At 43.3% G+C, this 20,554-nt stretch overlaps 1 protein-coding gene across 1 annotated transcript; it reads left to right on the forward strand.

Moving 5' to 3' along the window:
* Positions 1–4,293: 4,293 nt before the first annotated feature.
* LOC136002275 (transmembrane 4 L6 family member 1-like) lies at positions 4,294–16,717 on the forward strand. The gene is made up of 5 exons (XM_065657182.1): positions 4,294–4,464; positions 7,959–8,024; positions 15,092–15,237; positions 16,003–16,189; positions 16,697–16,717. The coding sequence occupies exons 1-5, from the start codon at positions 4,294–4,296 to the stop codon at positions 16,715–16,717; spliced, it is 591 nt and encodes a 196-aa protein (XP_065513254.1).
* The last annotated feature ends 3,837 nt before the right edge of the window (positions 16,718–20,554 follow it).

Below are 20,554 nucleotides of genomic sequence, written 5' to 3' on the forward strand. Positions count from 1 at the left end.
AATAGTCTTTCACCATTAATGATTTGTTGTAACCCCCAGTAGTTCCTAAAATAGGTATGGTGTTTTTTTCCTTAAAAGCGTCTGTTTCTCTCACTAGGAATAAAGGCAGTCTAGGGTAACGTCTACTTCATGGACATCTAAAGTCATGTGACATGAATTCCACCCTACACAACCAATTTTTCATTGTAAGAAGTTTTCTCCAACAATGAGAATGAAGATGAGAGACAGCAAGGCAAAGAGCTGAATATTTTGCAACTTTGCTTTCATTCACATGCCCCTTTCATTGATGTTTTTGTGATCAAGTCACTCTTTCACCTGGATGTTGAGAACAAGGCAATGGCAGGTGCCTGCCAGAGGGGACATGTTTTCAGTTGAAGAGAGAACTGAGCATATTTCCAGCTTGACTGAGGCCAAACCTAACCTACTGAGTAACATATATATTGATATGGTTTAGTGTTTGGACATATTTTAACAGTTATTACTATATTTTCTGCAAAAGAAAATGGCTACACCCCTCTTTCCTCAGTACGAGTCTTCTCCCAGTTTAATGTTAACATTTCTTCATACCCTTTGCTGTGTTTTTAATTTCTTGGCCCATTCCTAGTATCTCTTTTTACCTTTCTCTTCTCCTTTGCCAAAGTGAGTCTTCAGTTTCCCTTCCATATTCCCACTCTCTTGTCCTTGGAACTGTGCTTTTCTTTCTTTGTTTCTTCACTTGGTCACACATCTACCCTTTCTCCAGCCTTTCTGCCCTTCTCTCTCATTTTTCCACTGCCTTATTAAGAATTCTCTTCCCTTCCCGTCTCCACTCTCCTCACCCAGCTCCCCCAGCAGCACACTTTGCAGCAAAGCCAGTGCCAAATTTTGTGCGGAAGATGACTCCACACCGATGGCCGTACTTTGTTGTGCCGCCACTTCACGTTTCAGTCACATTTTTCTGCCATGTATCCGTTGCTCCTCTTCACGTGCTTGCACTCCTGCCATCTCCTGCCTCTCCTCTTCTGACAAACTGCACACGGTTGACATGGTTGCAACAGTAAAAATGTCTCCACTGCTCAGATCTGCATGTCCCAGGGGGGACAAGGCATTGACCACTGGAACACTGCCCTAAAATAATCAATAATACTGGGTAGCAGGCCAACCTCACACTGGCCAACCAGGGACAACTCAGGGTATTTCCTCATTCTCTGGAGAGAAACCGCTATTTGTTTAACAGAGGCCATTGCCCGAGAACATTGCTGTGCCTCTGTCAGACCACCACGCTCCAGGAGAGAGGAGCTGGAGAGCCCAAAGCCAGCTGTGGGGAACTCCGGAGCCTGAAGGCCATCTTAGCCCCGTGTAGAAGGTAAGCAAAGGTATTTACCTGCTTCCCTCAGCATTAAAAAGCAAAATTTTCTATAACACTCGTTAAAAACGAGAAGGTTGCTCTGGCTACCTTGCTTAACGAAGCTGTAGAAAGTGCTTTTGTTTGCTCAATTAATAAAGCATTTTGAGTGCTTCTGGCAATCCAGAGTGTTTTCCTAAGCTGTAATAACATGGTTAGATCCTCTGATGTACGCAGGTAGCAAAGCATCATTGATGCTGGTGGTACAAGCTCTTGAAATGTCTGGTGATTAATGTTTAGGTAAGTTCTCCTTGCAGTTTGAAGTGGTATTGAGATAGGTCAGAGAGAATGGTCTCTAAACCCCTGTTCTTCCAGCCAAAGCAGCATCGTGTTCCTTTGCACTGGGTGAGAATTGGGCCCTCTGGCTATGTGCAAAAGATGCAGAAGAGCATTTATAACTCACCTACAAGACTTAGCTTTTATAGAAGGAGGCCAGGCTGTGCCTGTGCTTGTTTGCTTCTTTCTGGGAGGAGGAGAACTAAGTGAGGTTGGGCAGATGAATGGAAAAGCAGAAATTAGAATGAGATGTGAAAGCAGATAGGCAAAAGTCAATGTAAAAAAACTAGCAAATGCATCAGACATTTGAGAGAAAGACGGGTGAAATATCCAATATTCTTTCCATTTCCCTCCACTCTCTTCCTGCTTCATCTTTCATTGTTGGTCTGCTTAGATTTTTCTCTCTTTGAACTGTAGATTTTTTTCAGAGGCTTGCAAAATTTCCTGCCCAATTTTGAGCACTATATAAACAATACGTAATGGCTGTAAACCAAGTAACATCTTTGTTAAAAATGTTTTCTTCTGTAATAGTTTAATGCCAGTTAATTTGTTTTAAGGCTGGATTAAAAAGCACAACATGATTGTAAAGTGCTCAGAAGATAAAGCATATAAGCACAGTGCTCTTATTAAACTCGCAGCAGCAGAGAATGCAAATTTTTTACTATAGAAATGCAAACTCAGAAGTTGTCTCTGGCAGCCTCAGCTACTTCACAGCAATATACAGCATCCCATAAAGTCTTTCTGTTTTCCCTCTCAGTTACAGAGGTCTGAGGACATTGGTCTCTCTTTGTGCTTTACCTCACCTCTTTGATGTCTTTGTTCTGACAATGAAGCCAGTTTCAGCCTGTCTCTGGCTTTCTCAAACATATTCATACTGTCTTTCACTTCGGCTTTTTTGCTTGGGAACCCAACTTTGGTTGATTTCTGTACTCTTATCCTGCTTAATACCTTCTCCTTATCAACTTCTGTCACAAAACTTTCAAGATTAGCTAACACACATGACTAAATTGAGGGACAGTTAACTGTTTACTGCCTTGGCTATTACAAAAACTATTTGCATGTAACAATTGTACACATGCATGTGTAACACTGGTGTGTGTACTGAAATGATGTGTATGCAGATCATCTTCCTTCTCTTATATTTTATAACTTGTTCATGGTAGAGCAAACCTATCTTTGTCATGAACTGTCAGCTTTCTCTGAGGACAGAAACCCATAGACTGACATTTTATATTTTTATGCATTTGAAAAGCTTGAGCTGGAGTGAAGCTATGATAAAACATCATGAGGAAGTTGTGACCTGTTCATGCCATAAAGTTAATGGCAGTATGAAAGTTCAGTCATCTTAGTTAAAATAATCTGAAATTTCCAGCCTGATGTGGAGAAATATCTGTGGATCCACTTTGATATTGATCAGTCTTTTCATCTCTAGATCACAGCATGGGAGCATTATGAGCTGGGGTTGCTCACTTTGGTGAATGAGGATCTAATAGCAGCCTACATCAAATTTGTAAGGAAGTGACAGAGGTGATGAAGTGATGGGAGAGGATATGATGAGGTGCAACAGCCACATTTACAGCTTGAGAGATTCAGGTTGGACATGAGGATAGACCTTTTCACCCTGAGGCTGGGGCAGCCCTGCAGCAGGTCACCCACAGAGATGGCAGCTTCGTCCTTGTGGGTTTTCAAGGCGCAGCTGTGCAAAGCCATGGCTGACACAGCGACCTTGTGTTGGTGGTAGTCTTGCTTTCAGCAGGAGGTCAGAATGGAGACCTACAGAGATCCCTGTTGATTCTTTGATTTTAAAAGAAGAACCTGACTGCTGTGAAATACTAACCTGCTGTTTTACACATTATGGCAGATTTCTGAATATGGCTTTGTGGCCTGCCCTTAGCAAGTAGCCATAGAATTAGACATGCTTCCAGTTTTTCAGATACTGGGGCCAAACACCCCATAACCCACAGTCTTATCTACCCTTACCTGCAGAATAAGTACACCACAGAAAACAGTAACAAAATATTCTCCAGTTCTTTCTGACTTTGTTTTTGACTGAAATAGAGAAAATGCAGCTGGTAGGGGCCCTGGTGAGGCTCCCCAGTCTGCCTCAGTGCCAAGGCACGGCTGAATGTTTCTGTGGCATTCCTGGCAGTCATCTCCTGCTCTTCTAGACCTGCAGGACATCTCAAACCAGCTTCCCAATACAGTGGTCCCAGACAACCTGGTGCATCCACCTCCACTTCCATCCCAGGACTTAGCCCCACCATGAAGTCCACCAGCCAGGGTATCAGTTTGTGTGGCTCTGGTTGTGTTACTTATGTTCCAAATGGACAGGCAACTGTCCATCACTAACTAAAATTAAACTCTCCGTTCATTTCATACCAACATATGTTTAGCCCTGGCAATTTTAAATAAGTTCAGGTAAACATTCCAGGTTTTAATAATTCCATTTTAAATAAAGTCTCTGAAGGGAACAGGCTCTGTAGAATAGGATTATCTGTGAAAGTCTTAACTGGAGCATTACTTGCTTCAAAAGTGATTCTTCTTTGATTAAAGAAGAAAACTGCTAAAATCCCATGCTCCCTACGCAGCAGTAACCCAAACCTAACTGTGTCTTTCCTCAGCAGAGAGCTACCATGTGCACAGGGAAGTGTTCGAAGTGCATTGGGATCACCCTCTTCCCACTGGCAGCATGTGCCATAGTCTCCAACATCCTCCTGTACTTCCCTAATGGACGAGTTCTGCAGCTCAGTGAGATAACTGATCTGGTCTGGTTTTTCCATGGCATTCTGGGAGCTGGGATACTGGTAAGAGAGAAGTGTTCCTGCCATTTCTTATGGGTTAGTTTTGATCTGTTTTGTTTTAAACTCAGGGCTAAGAAAACCTCTGTTAACAACAACAACAAAAAGTCATTAAAATGTCTTTTGCATAAACATGTGAGCAGCTTACCTGGGAAGTTGGGGTTCAGGACTAAGAAAGTACATTCAAGACTGAAAAAGTCCCTGATCCCAGGAATACAAGGTATTCTTGAAATAAATGTCAGGACTCCAAGTGATGAGGAAGCAATAGGACTGACTTTTCACTGTGGAGAAGGGTGACATGAGTGTTCACATCTCCATGAGTCAAAGCGAAGCTGAGGTCCTAAGCTCAGCTGGAGGTGGTGAGTTTTCACTATTGGCTGCACTCCCTCATTACTCCTCTAACTGGTTTTATTCTCATATAGTTCACAAAAATCATGGAAGAAACTGGAACATTTTTCAGTAGGTGGTCGTTAGAGACCCAGCCAACACTCAATGAATGTGGAGCTGCAATGGCTTAAATCCCAAATGCCCCCTATGTTCCCACACACCCACCTACCTCCTCTTGGATTTGGTCTGGTCTGTATGAGACTGTGTCTAAGTTGTATGAGCACTTCTCCACTCCACTATTCAGGAAAAATCACTTTTATGTGAATATCCATGACTAGAAAGGAACCTGTTTGGGAATACTGATCTTCCCAGTTCATTAGAAAGCAGTCTCCCTTTACGTTCTTCCAATTATCCACGCAAGTACAGATAAAAGCCAACAGAGTAACATGCCTATGACAAGTACTGGCTGTTACGCAGCCTAGGCAGATGGTAAGCTGGCACAGAGTTGGCTACCTGTGCATCAAAAAAATGAATGTTTAAGTATAATTAACTTAGAAAAAAGCAAATCTCATTCAGAGTCAGGCTATGATGCAGCTGCCACTTAAGTCTATGGAAAAGCTGCAATGGTTGTGGTTCAGATTCATATTTGCCAAAGCAGAAATATGGTATAAGATCATACAGTAAATTGTTCTTCACCAGCAGCTTGCCTGCTTCTTCTTCCAGCTACAACTTGGGCTTATTACTCATGCTGAGCTTGGATGTAAGCATGAGTTTGTGGAAGGAAGCCTAAAGAAAAAGGTGGAACTGCATAAGAGACCTGTGGAAAATTTGTGTCATTGCAAGCCCAGGAGTCATTGGCGTTCAATGAAAGGAAAGGCAGATGTTAGGCATGAGAGCATCACAGGCTCATTGAAAACGTGCCTTCTTTTAAGGCTTCCTCAGAGGCTTGCCTGTGGCCAGCACGATATACATCAAAAATGAGAACAGTAAGTGAGCGGGGAGCAAAAATTTGCATTGGCCTTCAAAATGCAGCAGTAGGAGTAATTATTGATCCACAAACAATGCTATTGAGTGTTTGTGTTTTCCAGAAAACAGCATGACAAATGCCCACAGGTGAAGAGAAGGGGAAAACCAGCATTATCATCAGATCTATTTTCCAGGTGCTGGAAGCATGGGAAAATGAAGACTGCCTTCTGGGCCACCTAGGGAGCTAAGCAAGAGGCAAGAGTGCCCTGTGATGGGAGCCTGACTCCACAGTGAGGACAGACGGGGCTGCACAGCATAAACCTGTGCATCCATCTTCCACTGGAGGGAACTCAGGGCTGAGGAGAAAGTTATGCCAACAGGTTGTCTGACCTTGGTGAATCCCCCCGTAAGCAGGACACAGCCTCCAGATCCAGGACTGTGAGGGAAACTTCATAACAGCCTTGCCTGGCTCTGTGAGCCAGAGAACCTGCCACCACCTAGGAGCTTCATCCAGGGACTGACAGATACATCACCAGTGCTGAGCAGCCAGCCCCACTCTTTCCTCCTCCCCTGCTTCCCTCATGGCAGTTTATATGACATTGAAACCTCTGTGTTTCCTTATTTCAAAAGCTTAGGGAGTAAAGAGAGGAAGGCTGTCTCCATGTGTCATACTAATGTCTTTCCTGATGAAAAGCCTTTGTGCAACCCTGGGAAATGCCTGACGGAGCCACGGCTCACTCGCAGACCTCATTTTACTGACAACAGCCAAATCTAGCAAATTTTTATTCCCATATCGAAAGGCAGGTGTTTATAATCAGGCACTGCAAAGAAAAGAAAGCTACCAAGTAGACTCTTCATCCTGAACCAGGCTGAAAAAGGACACTAAAGTGCCCACAGCTTAGATGGGAAACCTCCAAAGAGGAAAGACAGCCCTGAAGGAAAGGGTGTGTTGGTTTGATGCACAGAGCTATTGGCTCTCCTTCTGAGTGCCAGACCATGACACACTGGGACTGAGGCTACCTTAGGGACCACCTGTGATTATTTAAGAGATTGTTTATTTCCAGGAAGAGGAACGTCTCTTTAACCTTAATGCTCTACACCCGCAGGCCTCCACAGCCGTGGTGCAGCAACTACTGCAGGTGCTGGAGGCTGCCCCTGGGGTTTGCATTAAAGGCAATGAAGAACTAATCCATTGGAAAATATTTAACAAACTGCAAACCTAACCATGTTTCATAACACTGTCCTTCACAGTTTAACAGGAATATTCACACTACACACATAAATTCACTGGGCTTCATTCACCATGGACATTCAGCTCTTCCTGCCGTGTATGGGGCATCTCTCCAAAACCTAGTCAAACCATTTTTACGGCTTTTACCATTTTCTTTGTTTGTTTGCGGTGGGTGTGTGCCTCCTTCTTTCATTAACTTTACAGGGACCATTTCCTACTTTATCAAATACTTCTTTTCTTGTGTTGTTCTGTGAGATGCCTACATAAGCAGTGGTGGGCAGAGCCCAGGCAGCAGGAGTGCTCTGGCTGCACAGCTGGACCCACAGAAACTTTCTTGCCCTCTAGCTAGCAACCTAAATGCAGCTTTTCCTATCTCCTGAATGCCTCTGTAAGGCAGCATTATATCCTGAGACACAGATGGTTGCTGACTCCATTGTATCAGTCCAGCTCCACCTGATAATTACTCTGGAGAAAGCTGAACTGAACTGGGAATTCCCTATTGAGCAATGTCCATTTTGTAGGTTTCCAAGAAGTTTAGCACAAGGAACCAAAGTCAGGTGTGTTTCAGGAAGTTTAAGACTGATTTCCCAATTATAATCCAGAGCAAGATGCCTAGAAGATTTAAACTGACATAATTCTTACTCCAATAATGCAGCTTTTCTGAGTAGAAATTCCATTCCCTCCAAACTGACATTTTTGTTCCTGAAAAAAGACAACAAAGCCCTGCTGAAAAGAAGCAGTATAGCTTCAGCAGCCAGAATTACTGTACCAGAAACTTGCCCGCCAGCTCTAGCTGTAATCCCACCCTTTTCCTGAGTTACTCTTCAACAAACACCAAAATCTCAGCAGATGTAACTCACAGAGAAGACGTAGAAGGTTGTTTGTATTTGGGAAACGCGATGCCCCGGCTTCTAGACTTTAAAAACCATCCCAGCAGAAGTACTGCACACAAATTCAGCTTGTGCTTTTCTCACAGGTTATTTTGCCGGCATTCATGATGCTGGGAGCAGGCGGAGCAGGATGTTGCGCTAACAGATGTGGGGTAAGTGGATATTTATGTGTTGAAATGGCATTACAGGGTTTGTGCAATAGCTCTTAAATGGCTGCTCAGCAGCTGGAAACATACAGTGACAAACCATCACACCACCATCAACAGCCATGTCAGGGAAATGCAGAAGAAGAGCTTGATCTACGGCGTCCCTGGGCTGGGGCTGAGAGCTCAGTTAGCCAACAAGAATGTTATGACATTGCAGCCACTGATATGGGGGAAATCATACTCACCCAGGGCAAGTGCTGGAGCACTTAGCTACATCATAAAATCATAGAACAGTTTGGGCTGGAAAGGACCTTCAAAGCTCATCTAGTCCAACCCTCCTGCCATGAGCAGGGACATCTTCACCAAGATCAGGTTGCTCAGAGCCCTGTCCAGCCTGGCCTTGGATGTGTCCAGGGATGGGGCATCTACCACCTTTCTGGGCAACCTGAGCCAGTGTTTCACTACCTTGATTGTAAAAAAATTTCTTCTTCATGTCTGGCCTGAATTTCCCCTTTTTCAGTTTAAAACCATTACCACTTGTCCTATTGTAATAGGCTCTGCTAAAAAGTCTGTCCCCATCTTTCTTATAGGCCCCTTTCAAGTACTGGAAAGGCCACAATAAGGTCTCCCCGGAGCCTTCTGTTCTCCAGGCTGAACAACCCCAGCTCTCTCAGTCTGTCCTCCCAGCAGAGCTGTTCCAGCCTCTGATCATTTCTGTGGCTCCTCTGGCCCCTCTCCAACAGGTCCATGTCTTTCCTGCACTGAGGGCTCCAGAGCTGGACACAGGACTCCAGGTGGGGTCTCACCAGAGTGGAGCAGAAGGGCAGAATCACCTCGCTCCACCTGCTGCCCATGCTCCTTCTGATGCAGCCCAAGATACGATTGTTCTTCTGGGCTGCAAGTGCACATTGCCGGCTCATGTCCAATCTTTCATCCACCAGGACCCCCAAGTCCTTCTCGGCAGGGCTGCTCTCAATCCCTTCATCACCCAACCTGTATTGATACCAGGGGTTGCCCTGACCCTGACCAAGGTGCAGGACTTTGCACTTGGCGTTGTTGAACCTCATGAGGTTCACATGGGCCCACTTCTTGAGCTTGTCCAGGTCCCTCTGGATGGCATCCTGTCCCTCAGGCATGAAAACTGCACCACTCAGCTTGGTGTCACCTGCAAACTTGCTGAGGCTGCACTCAGTCCCACTGTCTATGTCACTGATGCAGATATTAAACAGTACTGGTTCCAGTATGGACCCCTGAGGGACACCACTTGTTACCAGTGTCCATCCAGACATTGTGTCATTGACCACCGCTCTCTGGGTGTGACCATCCTGCCAACTCCTCATCCACTGAACAGTTCACCCATCAAATCCATACCTTTTCAATTTAGAGAGAAGGATGTTGTGGGGGGCTGTGTCGAAGGCCTTACAGAAGTCCAGATAGATGACACCCAGAGTCCTTCCTTTGCCCACTGATGTACTTAATCCATCGTAGAAGGCCACTAGGTCAGTCAGGCAGGACTTGCCCTTGGTGAAGCCATGCTGAGGACAGAGTGGGGACAAAGCTACTTTACTTCAACCCACAAAGAGTAAATCATGGCTCCAGCTTCCTCCTGCTCGAAATGATGCTAAAGATTGAGATGATTGCCTGTTCCTCCTGCTTTCACCTGGTCCTGTTTCCTCCATACCCTCTCACAGCATTTTGCTGTTCTACAGGTTCATTCCTGCTTACTTCTGTAGGGGCAAAGAAATCCCCTACTTTGCAGGCCTATGCTAAAAGCCTGAGCTGCTGTGTCTGTCACTGAGGAGCCAGCTCAGCTTCCTGGAGGCTGTTCTCCATGGAAGGCTTTGACCCATAGCATGCTTTTGTCCAAGGGTTATGCCCATGGGAGGTACAAATGTAATTTGGACTCTGTCATCCAGAGAAAGGCCAGAGAGACTTTTTCCCTTGATAAATAAGAATATTATAAAGCAGCATGCTATATCCTTAGAGCAGCCTTCCAGCACCTAAAGGGGACCTAGAAGAAAGCTGGAGAGAGACTTTTTACCAACTCATGTAGTGATAGGACAAGAGGTAACAGCTTTAAACTGAAAGAGGGTATACTGAGATTAGATTATAAGGAAGAAATTCTTCACCACAAGGGTGGCGAGACACTGGAACAGGCTGCCCAGAGAAGCTGTGGATGCCCCATGCCTGGAAGTGTTCAAGGCCAGGTTGGATGGGGCTTTGAGCAATCGGGTCTAGTGGACGGTGTCCCTGCCCACAGCAGGCAGATTGGAACTAGCTGATCTTTAAGGTCCCTTCCAACCCAAATTATTCTATGACTCTACACAGGCATTTCCATTAGTCCTCAAGCATCAGGCAGAGATTTCTATGTAGCTATCATTATTAGCAAAAATAAACTGACCTAGAAATGTTTTTTCAATCCTCATCCTTCCCATAAGCATCCTGGAACAAGATATTCTATACAATAAAGCATGTCTTTTCTTTGCTCCTGAATTAATATCTAGTTTGGTCCATAAGAAGATCTTTACCTTTTCAAGATGTTTTACTTAATTCATTATTCATAATGCCAAAACAACATTCTTCATTAGGATGTCAGCGATTACCTCCCAAGGGACACATCATTACATTGATTTTGCCAGATATCACATACACAGCAGGGAGGATTTGCTAGCAATGGCCAAGTGGGCCAGTTGCAGAGGTGGGATGTGAGCCTGGGCACCCTGAACCCGCTGCCTGAGCCAGCTGCTTCTCCTGATTTTGAATGATGTAGAAAGCAGCAGTGAAAAACATCCCTACTGTGGGTATTCTCACACCCTGCTGAACATGGTCAGTCATGAGGGGAAATCCCGCTGAACTGGGCTCAGTTTACACAATGGCTCAGATGTCCCTTCTCTGTTCTTCTCTGGCTGGGTTCAGTGCTGTCCAACAGCCCGCATCCGCAGAGCCCCTCATGCTCCTCTGCTCCCCTCCACCGCCCTCTTGCTGTCTGAGCCATTCCCAGCAGCAGCACAGGGATGCCAGGAATCCTGTCTGCATCTTCCCAGCACTGACCGGTTACCTACGAGATGTTCCTCCTCTTCCTTACTTGCTGTTAGAGAGGAATACAATATATAGGATATTGTTGAGAAAGAAGTTTGACTATGTGCTATGGTATCCATGTAGAGTTAGCTGATGGCCAGTTGATGAAGCTACTGAAAGCAAACTAGAGAACAGGCTCAGTGAAAATGTTGTCTTCTGGGACTGTGGGATTTACTCACCTCTTTGAGGTAGAATGGGGTGAAGCTCTACAAGTCAGCCTATGGTTTAAACAGAATGTGGCTCAAAGCAGAGATGAGATGGGGACATGAGCAAAGAGTGAGTGGCTTTGAATGGCAGTAAAAACTATTTCCCCTGGACAGTTCTTGGGGAAGAGTGATTTCCAAGCATGCAAAAATAAGTGAGTATTGAAAGGAGATCTGAAGGGCAGTAATATGCTTCTTCAGGAGAAGAAACCTCCAGGAAACTTTATTTTGGGGACAGCAAAAGGAAATGCACAGACACTCACACAGGGTTGCTCAGACACCCTTGACCTAGGGGCTGTCTACCCAAGGTGGGGTATGGTGTGAATCACCAGGTGCTGGAGAGTAGAAGAGCCCTTGGACTAGTCAAACATGCATGATGGCAGCAACTGCCCAAGGTGGCAGAACTCCTTGTGAGGTGGGTCTGGTTGGACCTGATATGGGGTCCCCAGCTCTCAGTCACTTGTCCACTGACTTCTACCTACTGTCAGGGAAACAGCCCACGCTGGAGCTACTCAGGAACCTTTGTAATCCAAAGGCTAGTTTGTCCACCTTTCTGCTTTGGGGACCTCAGGTATACAATGATAATTTACACTGAATATGCAGCATTGCTTTTCATAGGAGAAATAAAAGGCTAAAGAGCTAATATTGATCAGAATTATTATTCAATCAGAACATAAGCATTTTCCTCAGGGTAGGGACACTATCCCATTATATTTTGTGCAATCCCTGGTTTAATAGTTTCAGACTTCAACAAAGTATTTTACACTGCTGAAGTATCAACAATAGTAACAACAACTATTATATTTTGCATTCTTTTTATTCACATTATTGAATTCTCCAGTTCATAGGGAATACATGCTGCATTAAGGTTTTTTTCATTAATCCATTTTAAATTGTTGCCTGCAAACCTACCTAGATGGCTTCTTGTCTTTGCATTGTGGAGTAATGATTTTGGAAAGCAACAAACTTAGAAAGCTTTCATGACTTGCAGCTTAGTGTGTACACATCTGAAAACATCCACAGCACTGGCATAATAAGGAAAAAAGGCCCCCCAAATACAGCTTCTGTCATTGCATCGGCAAACATACTCCTCTATTTTTCTCTAAGCCTTCCTTAAGTGTTATTAGTAGAACAAGAATAGTCATAGCAGCTTTCCAGACAAACCTAGATAAGCAAAGATATCTGGATAACCAAACAGAACATTGATCCACCAAAAAAACCCCACACCACAAAACACCAACAAACAAACAAACACCCCCACACACCAACAAAAACAAAACAAAACAAAAAACCAAACAAAAACTCCAGAGAAAGAAACAGAGAAGAAAGAAATGTGCATGAAACAAGAACCAGAGCAGTAAAGAGCAGCACAAGCTGGGACAAGAGGAACTTGGTAACTTCACCAAAGCACCTGATGCAGATGCTCTAAGAACGAATGATGAAAGTCTTCACCAGCTCAGCAGAGACAGACAATTGTGTGAAGGATAAAGCAGGGAAAATATTAAAATAAAATCTGCAAAAATGGCCAGCAAAACCTTTGCAAGAGATAAAGAACAAACGAACACCATGGGAAACTAATTTCAATGAAGTCAAACATCCCAGCTTAGTGCTCATGTTGCAACTAAAGACACAAATGAGGAAATAAAAAAACTCAAAAAAAAGTGATGAATGAAGATGGTACATCTGAGGAAAATGCTGAAAAATTGAGATTATTCAAAATCATTTGATTTCCATAGAATATGGGACAAGCTCCCAGAAAAGACTCCAGAAGAGTCGATAAAGAGGGAAAATGCCATTATCTGTCTAGAAAATGCCCAGGAGAGCCAGTCTAACACCTGCAGTGACTTCAGACTCCACTTCCAGTGACAAGTGGTCTTTGTCTCTATAATCATGTCCACATTAAATGAAACAGGTGAGCTGAAGCTAGCCATACAGCCAGCAGATTTCAAATGAGAAGTCATGTGTCAAAGAATATCCATCAAAGATAGAACTGACAAGTACTGCTAGTACTGACCGCTATCGTAAAACATAGAAGTAGCAAAAGATCATTTGACTTTCTATCATAATTGTCTTTGGGATTCCCCATACTGTTATATTGTGCTAAAACTAATGATCAGCATAATTAAGATCCTTCAACCATGATGCAGAATGCACAGTTGAAATAAACGAGAAAACAGTTTGGGAGAAGTGGCTCCGCATAGGCAGAAGTTTCAGACAGAGTATCAGTCACTCACCTTCACGTCAAGCCTTGGCTGGTGATCTTATTATGAGAGATAGTGTATCAGCTACAAAGCAGCACTGCTTTGGTTCAGGACAATGTGCTAAATCACCTACATTTTGCTGACAATGAAGCTCTGCTAAGAGGCAACTCAGCCAAAATGCAGATAAAGACAAAAAGAGTGTCCAGCTTTATGAAACAAAACAAGAACAGTTATTAATCAATTATGATGAAATAAATCTCATGGGAAATCCTAGCAACTTCTAACTCAAGGACTGCTTTAGAGGCTAAAGGACGCACAAAATAATTCCATTCACACACTGGCAGCCTGTGAGGTTGTACAGAAGGCAGTAATATCATCAACTGGCAAGTTGGAAACTGCATTCATCAGCTTGAACATGTTTAGATAGCGAATAGTTTTCAAGACTATGTCACAAATCTGCAACGTGGATGGTGGATATTTCTGTCTGTCTCTATAGTACAGAGCTCTGTGGAGCAACTGGCATCAGGAGAAGGTTCCTGCCTTCCTTGTGGGCTATTAGATTTCACTGGTATTTGCTGGCAACAGGGAAATTCAACATCTGAGGTATTTGGCTTCAAACCCAAGTCACGGTTGGGGATGTTTCCCAAGAGCTTCCTCAGCCAAGCCTTTGCCCCGACTCCAAGGTAGTCTTGCTGCCTTGCCCCTGGTCCAGGCCATTCCATGGCTCTGCCTGTCTGCTCCACAGAGTTTATTCACTCTTCTCCTTCTTGGCAGAGTTGTGAACAACCTCAAGCAGTGACTCTTGGATGCCTGTCCTAGATACATCACCAGTAGCAGCCACCTGAGATTCTTGTTTCTATATAAAAACAGCCACCACGTACATCACATCCATCAATAGAAAACTACCCCAAAACAGAGTAAAGGTAACATTTCTGTGGGAGTGGCCAATGTAAAACGTACAGGTGTATTACATATAATTTGAAGTCACTGCTGGTTCATTGCCACTTGCAACACCATTAGATTTCTCAACACAAGCAGTGGTAACCACATGTCATGTCGTTGCAAAATGAAGGAAAGGAGAAATAAGAAAAGCTCTTTTGTATTCCTCATCAATCAGCAAAAACGACTAATGCATATTCTGTTGCTTTCATACCTGGTTCAGTAGTTGCTTGCTGGTTTCTGCTGGTACAAGGACTGAGAATAGTGTGCTTGGCAAAGAGTTGGAAGTGTCAAGGCACATAATGTGGACAACATCAAGCCAGCACTGGCTTCATATTAGCTTTTTGAAAGAAGCAGCACCAGATTATTTATAAATGATGGGTCAAGTATAAAACTCTGCATAATTAAAGCTCTGGGCTTACTCACTTTTAAAAGTAAAACAAAAGCAGTTTGAAACCTTTTAACATCTAGGATAGCTGCAGTAGTCAGAAAAAAGTAAACTATTTTTTATTCCACAAATATCATACTATTATTATGAGTTTCAGCATATAGTAGGAAACAGGTGAAGACCATTTCCTTCCCATTTGGTGTAATCTTTCCATGCTACTCAGTGCCTTCATGCACGTGATGTTGAAGGTCTTTTCCCTTTCAGATGCTGCTGTCGGTGGTCCTGGCCGTGCTGGGATTTGCAGGAGGAGTGTACTGTGCAGTCATCTCCTCGCTGGGGCTGATTGGGGGTCCTCTGTGTGACACAGGTGATGGGGAATACCTCTACCCTTTCAGGAATGACACTCTGGAGTGAGTATGACTTATAGGCTTCTCCATATTTGCTTTCATTCTCCTCTCTCATGTTTTCATAGCAGATTTGAATCTTCCCAAGGTGAACTGACAGTCCACCCAGTCCACACCTAAATTCACATTCCTCTGAGTAACATGTTCCAGCTGGTCATCTCTTTGACCAAGGATCATCTTTGGGAAAACTGCCTGAGTTTCTTCTGTTGTGCTTGTCAGCAACCGCTTGTGCAAGTTGCACCACATATTCTAAAGGCTGCAGAGCTGTGACTCCCACCAGAGTCAACAGGAAGCGTTTGATAACTGTGCCACATTAATCTGTTAAATCATCATTCATTGAGTCTGCTTTAGCTACCTCTGAAAGGCAAAGCAAAAATATTCTCTGAATCTTTAAAGTTAATCTTGCAACCACGCTCTTCGAGCCACAGCTAGAGACAATGAATGGACTGGACTGAAAAACCACAGCAGGAATGGAGAATGTGGAGACACATTTTCAAACCATTAAGGACCTTTCCCTTTAGTTATTAGCACTGCCATAAAATAAGAGAGAGATTCTTGTGCTTGCAACAAACTACAGATGTGGCTCTCGTCTGTAGTCATTAATTGCACCTCTGCAAAGAAAATCCTGAAGACAATTACCAGCTTTTACCAATTGTAGTAGAATCTGAGACTCACTTTACATGGTGCAAAGAAGTTCAGAAAATGTAACACAGAAAGCATTATCAAATCTTTATTTTCAAATAAGTTGCCAATTATTTTTCTCTATCACAGAGACAATTATTTGTTCAACCAGACAACATGGAGCATTTGCAAAGAACCTGAAAACATCATCCTTTGGAATATTGTCCTTTTCTCTATTCTCCTGGCCATTGGTGTGATTGAAGCTATTCTTTGTTTTATTCAAATCATCAATGGACTTACTGGCTTCATATGCGGCACATGTATGAGGAAAAGAAAGGTTGGTATGCAGTAAAAGGTATCAGAGTGGTTTACATTCTTACCACTTTTAGTTTTTAGACTCTGGTAATCGTACATGATCAGAGAGATCTGCACAGCCCCTGAATGAGCTCCTATGGGGAGCTGAGCCATTGCAGATGCATTTACACACCGTCTCTCTCTCTCTGTCACTTTGTAGTCAGAGGTAACTCCATACTCAGATATTTCAAAACAGTGGAGCAGTGTGATGTATTGACATACTCAGTTGCATGAGTGTGTTCCTATTCAAGAAGTCTTTTTGATAAAATGTAATGACCCCCCAGCATCTTCAAGTGAGAGAGAAGTAGAGGTATTTTTGATTGGTCAACAGTAGGAAAAATGTCATTTTACAAAATGGAAGACAGACTCTTTCAAGTTTCATTTCTCATCACTGCTTCCTCTTTATTGTTTATTTTCATTGTACAAGATGCTTGCAGTGAGTCTGATATCCCCCTGGAATATTAATCATCTTTCATTCATTGCCTTTCAGACAAATATTTCCGGAATGTGAATGACCTACAAGGGATGCCAACACAAGCCCTGAGCTACCAGTTCACATACCATAAGGATAGTGCACTATGCTGTATTTATGGGGGGATGACAAAGAAAACCCAAAATGTTTAGGAGTTTCATGGGGCAAAATGAATTTTTTATAAAGAAGCCAGAGTGGAAAAGGGCTAGAGGATTTAGATCTCAGACTCCAGATTTTCATCTCTCTAAATATTCCTGCTAAATCTCTGGTACTGGCAAAACCACTGATCTGTCTGGTCCTGACTGCCATACTTGTGCATAAAACACAAGGGTCCCCAGATAAAAGCTCACTGCTTGCCCTCTTGTGTATACGGGAAACTGAACCACTGTTAATGGATATGTTTATCAGATACATGAAGCAGGTGCTCTGGCTGGATGTAAATAATCTCCTATCCCCTCCAAATCCCACCTTGAGCTCACCTGTCCATTCCTATTAACTTCCCAACTGGGCACTTCCAGATTTAAATGAGGATGCACAGAGAATATATCGAGCGGCATTTGCGACACCGCAGAGGCAATTGAAACACATGGGTTTTAGCCTCCCTCAGCAACCCCAGACACAAATCCCCCTGCGCTTCTTTGGTAGCTTGCTGCCATGTTTGACACAGTCCAGTGCATTTCTAAATCAGTTTCTCGGGAGTATCTCAGAGACATGCTAGCCCTGGGAGGGCATTTCAGTCAATACAAATGGCAGGGTTTGGGGCAAGAGTATAGCAATGTCCATTTTAACAAAAAGGAGGAGAAACTCAGCATGAATTTTGCCCTTCATGAGACTGCATAGGAGTCTTACTAATTTCTGTAGTTCTGTTCTAGAATAGATCACATGAACAAAACAATTAACTGGTAAATATAAACATTAAATCGATAAAGGTAGTAATTACGTGCAGCTTAGTGAAAAATAAGATATATCATCTGAAAGGCAACAAATTGCGTCAGCCTTAGTGTTACAGCAACAGTAATCCTGACCAGGAACTGCGTCATTCCCCATCATCGCTCAAGATCAAGCCCTTGACGCGAAAGTCCATGACTGGCAAATTCCAGAAACCCCATCATTTCAGTGGCTTCCTCAAAGGCTAGTTCTTGGGCATACCACTGACTTTTCTGAGTCAGCCAAACTGTGAAATAATCTTTCTCTACCCTGAACGCATGTATGCAGGTATGAAATTCTGAATATATTTAAAGCACTTGGAGTCTGTCTTTCAAAGAGACATATTTATGTTTTCTCAGTCAAAGGTATTTCTGCACTGAAGCATTGGAGCAAGTTATTAGAACACAGTTACTGCAGACACACATGGCTGTTTGTGCTGCCCTCTAATGCAGCACGTGAAATACTTTGTATAAATGTCCTCTTTATACAAAATGAGGAAAAAAATGTGAGTTGCACTGAGATGAGGTACACATGTACACTTCATTGGAGCATAGCTTCACCTGTAGAAGAAGGAAATTTGACACATTAAACTTAAAAAAAGAATACCCCACACATAAACCAACCAACCAGCCTACCAACAACAACAAAAAAGAAAACAAAACAAAACCAAAAAAAGACACCATAAGTCTTATTGAAGTTTGCAGTCATGACTAGGTGCATCCAAACCTGCCAGGTGGTTTAAAAAGCTCACGTTCTTTGTCAGCAGTGAAGCCTGGACAGTACTACCATGTAAAACAGTCATTTAAGTAAAGCCAACTGATTTTAAAAAATAGTCTAAGAGACAGCTTGAAGCAAGGATACTCAGCACATAGTTAGACAGAGAGACTCCTTCATTAGCAGAGGGGCTCCGTGAGCTCTTCATGGTCCCCAAATATCAGCCCTGCCCTCAACCTTCTGTTTTGTCGCCCTGACCCTCATCACTATGTTAAAGACAGTTCGGGCTGTGCCAGCGCTGGGAGAGGGAGAGGAACCCCCTGGTAGACACCACCTCCAGCATGGGAAAGTAAATGTCCTGAACTGTTCCATCTGTGTGTTCCAAGCTGTCCTGCCCCGGGGATGCTTAGTGTCACATCTGTGTGCTAACGGGGACACCCTCTGTCCTCTCAACTGTGCAGTCATTGGCTTCACTGATATATGTAAATATTAAATATTGTTATTCTGAAGTTATTTTCTCACTTGATTTGTGTGACCTAAAGGACTCGTGACCTCACACTAGCTCTGGTAGGAAAAGACATAGAATAACACAGAAAGTAGGGTCAAATTCATCTTGTCTAACTGGAATCACTGAAAAGGAGTCTTTTCCAGGGTAGGCATCAAGCCATGCAGCCATGGAGAGGCAGCCTTCCCCCAGCCCGCACTGAAAGAGATGTCCAAAGCAAGCAGGAGAAACTGCCTCTCCGGGCAAGATCCAGTTGTCCACCCTAGACAGGAGCATCTGGTGGCATTTGAAACGCAGCGAAGCATCCTGCTCAGCCTCCAGGTGACACTCTAGGTAGCAAGCATGTCCTATGTCACGCCTGAGAGCCACTCGGAGATCTCTAGAGACCCAAGTATCTCGGCTGGAGCTGGCAACACAAAGATGTGGGAGACCAAAGGAAATACCTGTCTCTTGGAAACAAGAAGATGCTAAAAATTCTTTTAGCTAAGACACCTAAAGGTGGATAAAATCAGGTGAAATCATTTCGTCTTTTGACTTTTCTGATCTCCTAAATTGCCTTTGACACCTGTCAAAGCCTGAGCTCGCAGAAGTGTCACCAGAGCCCTGTCCGGGAGCCACCGGCACATCGCAGCAGGGGCAGCTCCTTGCACCGAGCACTGAGGGAGACCTGAAAACCCAGGCTTTTCGGTGGGTTAGAACTTCCAAAGAAAATGGCTACGTAATACTACTACTAATAATAATTTTGATTTGGATAGAGTTGACTTGACTAGAGAGGAACTATCATGTTTCAGAGTTGGGATTACCATAGATTTTAAGTTGGATTTTTTTTTCCAAAATGGAAATAATTATTTCAGTAAAATCTAACAATGGAAAAGAGACATTTTGTCTCAGAAATGTTCTATGCATTGTACACATGGAGAATTTAGTAACAGTGAGGAACCAATAATATTCTTCTGTATCTTTTATCCCTATTAATCTTCTATCTATCTGTCTGTCCGTCTATCTATCTATGTGCCTGTCTATCCATCTCTATATCTATCAGTCTTAAAAAACTGATGGTAAAAAACTCACACAGGCATAACAACAAAATATTTGTTTAATTTTTATATTTTTTACTGTGCAGTCTCACTACACAGACTCTCACAAAGGAGTAAAAATATGTTACTTTCTAATCAATTTATCCTTCTCCCTTCTGCATTTGAAACTCATGCAGGATATCAGCCACATGCAAATCTGTGTTGGTTGGAAGAGAGAAAAGAGTTCCTGGGATTGGTTTGGGATAGGAATAAAGGACACCATCTGAAAAATTGTGGATGTTTAGAGACCTATGGCCCAGCCTTTCGGCTGCCAGGATGAAGGACATGATTCAAATAACTAGGTTGGAAACCGCAGACTAGTTCAGACCATCTCATTTCAAGAGGAACTGTCGGAACATTTTGATGCAAATTGCTCAGATGCCTCAGGCCCTAAAGCTTGGTTTTTCTTGACATGAAGAGCAAAGCAAAGCAATGGAGAGGCTGATCCCTACAAACCTCCCAGTGCCACAGCCTCTGCTCTACAGCTCCATCCCCAGCCTCGTTCCTTCCTGCCCAGAGAGCTTCTCACAGGCAACCACTTCTTTGCAAGCAAACTTCAAAAACACCCCAAATAATTTTTTTAAAAATTACTTTTCTGGATTCTCAGAGTATTTAGTTTCCTTCAGAGCACCAGCTCATTGGGTTTGTCCCTTT

The sequence above is a fragment of the Caloenas nicobarica genome, chromosome 1 (assembly GCF_036013445.1).
Source record: "Caloenas nicobarica isolate bCalNic1 chromosome 1, bCalNic1.hap1, whole genome shotgun sequence".
NCBI classification, from domain to species: domain Eukaryota; kingdom Metazoa; phylum Chordata; class Aves; order Columbiformes; family Columbidae; genus Caloenas; species Caloenas nicobarica.

What these genes read in the sequence shown, in the direction of transcription:
- LOC136002275 (XM_065657182.1), top strand. Translation starts at nt 4,294, where the DNA reads ATGTGCACAGGGAAGTGTTCGAAGTGCATTGGGATCACCCTCTTCCCA. An exon ending in TTCTGGGAGCTGGGATACTG is followed by an intron (nt 4,465 to 7,958) that starts GTAAGAGAGAAG and finishes CTTTTCTCACAG; the next exon opens with GTTATTTTGCCGGCATTCAT. An exon ending in TTCAGGAATGACACTCTGGA is followed by an intron (nt 15,238 to 16,002) that starts GTGAGTATGACT and finishes TCTCTATCACAG; the next exon opens with AGACAATTATTTGTTCAACC.